Genomic DNA, 6,226 nt, shown 5'->3' with positions numbered 1-6,226 from the left:
CACAAGAAACGTCGCGCATTGTTTCGCTGAGAAGAAGTCGATGGCAATATCCTGCCACGCTCTTTCTGGCATCTCTTTTCTAAGCATCGGCTCAGGTGGAAATTGCCTACTGACTGCCGTGCAGCCTAGACACTCTTGGACTCTATCGGTTACGTCACGATCCATGCATGGCCACCAAACCCGCTCTCTAAGGTTCCGACGCATTGAAACGATTCCGGGATGGCCACGATGCGCTATGTCTAATGCCTTGGACCGCAATTTTTGCGGAAGTACTATTCTGTCATTTCGAACAACAATTCCATCGATAACTCCTAACTCATTGGCAAAAGCTTGATATCGGAAGAGTTCTTTTGTCCAGATATTACTTTTAAGGGCCCTAACGACTGCAGACATCACTTCATCGTGTGTATTTTCAGCCCTTATTTCCTCCAATGTTATCGCCTGTTGATCCTCGTCGATCGCAAATAAGAAATGTTCTGAGCCTTCATCGAAAGATGGCTCACTTTGAGGACAAAGTCGAGACAGAATGTCCGAGATATTAGACAAGCCAGGGATGTATTTCACCTCGAAATCATATGGCTGCAAGCGTAGCGCCCATGACTCCGCTCTGGAACAAGCACGACGACCGTCTCTGTGCTTTCCACTGAAAATAAACTCTAATGCCTTATGGTCGGAAAAAATAGTAAACTTTAGTCCAAAAAGGTAGAGATAAAATCTCTCTACCGCCCAAACAACCGCTAAGGCCTCACGTTGCGTTTGAGGGTAGACCCTTTCGGTGTCTGACAGCCCTTTCGACGCAAAACTGATGACTCTCGGTGTGCTATGTTCATCCCTCTGCACAAGAACTGCCCCCAGTCCTACTGGTGAGGCGTCGACATACAGCTCCGTTATATCCTTTGGATCATAGAATCCCAAAGTTCTCACATTTTGAGTGAGTTCGTTTCTCAATTCGTTAAAAGCTGTCAGTTGTTCTCGTCCGAAAGATTCAACGGATCCCCGAACAAATTTACGCAATGGCTCTGTTTTCGTCGACAAATCTGGGATGAAGTGACCGACGAAATTAACAAGCCCAAGGAAACTTCTTACCTCCTCTTTTGATTCCGGAATTCGAAAGTTCCTAATTGCAGAAGTGTTCTCCGTTGCTGGACTTATTCCAGTTGCGCTGAATTTGAATCCAAAAACCTCCATTTCCTTCACCCCATATATACACTTGGTCTTATTTAACGTCGCATGGTTTTGTTCAAGAACTGCTTCAACTTCAGCTAACCGAGCGTTGTGCTCCTCAAGTGTTCGGCCTGAAATAATTACATCGTCGATGTACACAATGACCCCTTCAATTCCAGCTAGCATCTGAGTCATAATGCGCTGAAATATTTCGGGAGCGCAATTAATCCCGAACATCAGCCTTTTGAAGCGCATCAAACCTCGGCTAGTCATGAAAGTGGTTATGCCGCGAGAATCGGGATGAAGTTCTACATGGTGATAGGCTGCAGTAATATCCAATCGCGAAAAGAATTTGCACCCCTTCAATTTGTTCAGCAGCGTTTCAATTACAGGTAGAGGAAAGTGCTCACGTTGGATAGCTTGGTTTGGATACTTCATATTGATGCATAATCGCACGTCATCAGTTCCCTTGGGAACAACGACCATGGGAGATATCCATTCCGGAACACCCTCAATTATATCTACTCGTAGCATCTCAATCGATCGGTCAATCGATAGCTTGACCTACATACAACATAATAAAGTTACGTCTTAGCTTTACAAACTACACAAATAATCCTACCTGCACGCCTGGGAATTTTGGAAATGGTTCCCAGTTGGTCGCTATATTCTGAACATCTAGACCGACCTTCAAGACTTTAAGGTCTTCTGCTGTTCGTTTGCTCAACAAGCACCTGCTCGCCCGATCAATTACGAAAAATTCAGCATAGCTCTCTGGTTTTGCTGGGTTGACTGAAATCCACGCCTCAAATACTACTAATACCTTCAGTGCATCTTGGCTAGCATATGCTGTAAACCGACGATCGTTGGAAAATTTCTTCTTGGAAAGCTTTGGTCTGGCAGCTTTTAGTTTGGTCCAAATATCCATGCTTATTGTATTGATGGAAGAACCAGAATCTACCAGAAATTCAACTGGGTAATTGTCGATCAAACATGTGATGACGCCATCAGCATTGGGATTTTTACCGCTCTACATAAGCAAATGAAAGATACGTACATATTAGGTTTAGTTTTTTTTATTTGACAGGTCCGAACATGGTTAACATTTAGGTCTGGTGCCTATCGATAAAATAAAACTTTAATTATACCTTATTAATGTCCTCTGACTTCGGTTTGTGGGGAAGTTCTTCGACCCAGCTACCATCTTCCTGTAACGAGTTTGCTTCTTTAGCAACTCGCCTCCAATTGTTGGATTGCTTCGAACTACCTTGTTGTGATTCACGGCATTTTCTTGCAAAATGACCGATGCGCCCACACTGGTTGCACCGCGCTTTCAATGCCGGGCAGTTTAGTGAGTTTGAAGGGTGTCGGTATGCTCCACATCGGCCGCATCCAAGCTGTCCTCGTTCTTGCCGTTTTTCTCTGTTGAATCCAAATTTCGAAAATCTCTCACCTCTCTTAAATCGCGAACTTTCGCTCCACTCTTGCTTTACTGCCGCCACTGAGCCTGCGGTTGATTCACCACTGAATGGCTTGGATTTTTCCTTCTGTTTGCAAAGGATCTCGCGATTGACGGCATAGTTCGTTATCTCGTCGAGGTCCATCACGTTCTCTAGACCTTTGTCTCGAACACGTTCGTCACTTGCTCCCATTGTGACTTGCTGGAGGAGCTCCTTCTCTTCTCTGTCTTTGAACTCGCACCGAGCAGCTTGCGATCGAAGACGCAGGAGGAAATTGTTAAACGTTTCATCACTTCCTTGCTTGAGAGAGCGGAATACTTCCAGCTCAATGCGGTCGTTTCGTTTCCCGACGAAAAACTTGCTCAACCGCTTAATTGCATTATCATATTCTGGAACTTCTTGGGGGCGGTAAGGCACTTGAACTGGTTCTGGGTAAATTTCCTCCGGAGCTGGACCAAGATTATAATAGAAACGTTGCAGTCCCCGGCCGCCAACTGTGAGCAGCAGTATCAGCTTATCATGCTGCTCTTCCACATCTCGCAGTTCCAAAAGTAGCTCAAACGCCCGATGCCACTCTTCCCACTCTCTGCGCAAGTCTTGCGTGTTGACACAGTCATTGAATGGCTCTAGCGGCCATTTTGATTTGTCTCTGATGCGCTCACCTGTAACAGCAAAACGCTGAAAATGCGTTTTTAATCCTCTGAATAGAGTGAAGCACTTCAGTCTTGGTTCTTTGCAAATTCCTACATTTTCTTAACTTCTAATGGTCAATCCCCAAAGGAAACTTTTGTTTTTAACAATTCATTACCTGCATTTTGCTTCAATGGCACAAATTCAGAAGATTCAACTTCACTTTTGATCACGGCTAACAACTTTGATTTGGTGATTTGCACTTGCAAACTTATCTCAGGCGCTGTTCGATTGAAACTGATCTCTCTGGCTGTGTGCATGATCCGTTCGGCCTCGTTATGACATTTTCAACTTCAACACATACACCACTATACATGAATCTCTTTCGCACGCATCAGTATGAGTAAATACATTCATAAATATACCAGCACACCATTAGTCTCGGCAGTGCAACAACACTCCCACTGCTAAAATCATAATGCTTTTTTTCTCTCTGTCTTTCTTTTTAAGTAATGTAATGCGGACGCTTCCTTTATCGCACCGCTCTTCACATGCAAGACGATCGAACCCGAACCAGTATTTTCTGTTATGTCAACCAATACATGCATATACTCTCAGCTTGTGCAAGTTACTCATTATTAGTTTTTTTTTCAGCGTCATCGCGAGGTCCTCTGCCTCTCAATGCTTTCACATGATAGAGTGTGAGTACAATAAACGATTTTTTTCATCACTACCACTATGCTCTACAGCGTCTTGCTGGTCTAGCTGCGTTGCGGTATAAAACCGGTCTCGCCATACAATCTGCTTGACAGCTCCTATCTGATATTATTTGGCGCTTCGGTTTTCCGGTCTCGCTAATCTTATTTTCTGCCCTTCAACTTATGGTTGGACTAGCATAACTACCAGCGCTACGGATTTTTTTCCGGTCTCGCTTTGCCCTTCAGTACGCACTGGTCTGGCCATCTCAAAATCGAACGGTCATTCAAATGATCTATATTCTTTTTTTTTTAGAAACTTAGAGTCTGTTCAAAGCACGGACATTGTGTTCCAACTAATGAGAAAAAAACAAACAGTTCTTCCATTATCCTTGATCGTACCGGCTGCGCCAATTGTCGCGTTACCGTCTCAAGCACTTAGTTGCAACCTCACTTCTCAAGTATTCTTCAACGACTGCCCGCCTCTCATTATATTAAAACCCGTTAACCCCTATACGACACCAATACTCATACTTATTCCTCAGGGATGTAGTCAGCAGTCTTACAACCTTATTCATAACTCTACACTAGTGAAACGAACAAATAAGAATAATTGAAGTGCGGGTGTTTAGAATTATGGTGTGGTGATTAACAGCTTCATGCAATGGTTGTATCGAGCACTGCGACGATTTTCAGGTAGGTGTTTATTCGATAATACCGTTTTGTAAAAGTGGAAAGAATCACTTCGGCTCAGTGGCGTGGCATCGGAGAGTGAAATTTTGAATTCTTCATTTTTATTTTCTACAATTGAATCAATTAGGAGTAAAACAAGTGATAGAAAAATATTGAGTATTGTGAAAAATAAATGGGAGACTTTCTAAAAATTATTAACCATAAACCTACGACTTCCAAACAGTTTAAATCATTAGTTTTCTGTGCAGTGAGCCGGGAACCGGGTCCATAGGCCCAAGTAGTGATTTACCCTATCTCACAAAGTTGTCAAAGCAAAAACGAAGCTGATTGAATGAACAGCATGTTTATTAATTTTACCATACGCATAGTTGAAATAACAACAAAATGTGGTCAAGAAAAAACTCCACCAGACCCGCCATATTGTGATTGTGATTGAATGCTGGTGCACGTCGGTGATCACAAACAAGTGACGGATTTCATATTTATCGATTTTTCTACGAAATATTCAGTAGATACACAAGCACAGGTTAGTATTCTTATCTCCTTTTCGTAAATTATCTTCTTAAAACGATGTTTTCCATTGCAGTCTGGAGCGGTGGCGAAAAATGCTTCTCCTGGATGATTCAATTCCTGGATTGCCCTTTACATTCACGGAATCATACTTTCGGCGGAACCTCAGAGACGACGAAGGAGATATCTATTTCGTTTCACTGCAAGTCAGACAAGATAATAATGAGTATGAAAAAGCAGTGTTCAATTATTATGTTAATCGGAAATTATAATTTTCATGGACGGTTGCGGCGATAATATAATAATAAAAATGTTTTGACTTCGCAATTTGGTGTATTTTCTATGAGTATCCAAAGTAACCACCCCAGTAATATTCATTACACGGTCATTTTCGTTTTAAACGATTGGCATGTTTATTTTTAATTGTAATTTTTATTATAATAACAATGGAACATGGTTATTTTAACCGATTGTGTTGGTTTCGGAGCCATGGTAAAAATTAAAACACATTCTGTTTAGGATAAGCGTTATGCGCAGTCTGCACAAATCTAGTGGCGTTGTGCATTTAATTTAACCCTCTAAAATAGTATTTTTGACTGCAAACCTCTTTTCAGTGAAGGTTTACCGAATCGAATTTAAAAGCGATCGCAGCAATCGCCCTTTCAACTAGCCTTGACAGAAGGAGAGTACCAAGTAGTTCGGCACGTGGAGTGCGCAGTTGTGCGGCTTGTGCAGTTGATTCAAAAGTATAAGATTTCTAATGTCGTTCCTGTTCCCGTGACTAACATCTAGGTTACTTCGACCTGGCAGCCAAAGTACCGGTACTACAAGTGTCAAACCGATGTTGGTGATAAAACCAAACATGCACTACAACATGATGCATAAAGCATGGCCAATTGCAAAATAATTCAAATGACTATAGCGCCACTAGCGTTCTAGTACTTATGTTTCTGCTGCTTTTGCTTCCCACATTTCTTGGGCAAGATTCTCATTTTACTACAAATCAAACGAAGCACCACAGAACCATCATCATTGACGACACGAGCGTAAAGGCACGCCCCATATGCCACGTCG

General features: G+C 42.4%; 1 protein-coding gene across 1 annotated transcript; it reads right to left on the bottom strand.

Annotated features, from left to right (window-relative positions):
* Positions 1-962: 962 nt before the first annotated feature.
* LOC134209433 (uncharacterized protein K02A2.6-like) lies at positions 963-3,574 on the bottom strand. The gene is made up of 5 exons (XM_062685421.1): positions 3,433-3,574; positions 2,313-3,286; positions 1,787-2,194; positions 1,087-1,728; positions 963-1,037 (listed from the first exon to the last, which is right to left on the bottom strand). The coding sequence occupies exons 1-5, from the start codon at positions 3,572-3,574 to the stop codon at positions 963-965; spliced, it is 2,241 nt and encodes a 746-aa protein (XP_062541405.1).
* Positions 3,575-6,226: the final 2,652 nt, after the last annotated feature.

This window comes from Armigeres subalbatus, chromosome 2 (assembly GCF_024139115.2).
Source record: "Armigeres subalbatus isolate Guangzhou_Male chromosome 2, GZ_Asu_2, whole genome shotgun sequence".
Lineage (NCBI taxonomy): Eukaryota > Metazoa > Arthropoda > Insecta > Diptera > Culicidae > Armigeres > Armigeres subalbatus.
This window is presented reverse-complemented; position numbering and strand designations above follow the sequence as displayed.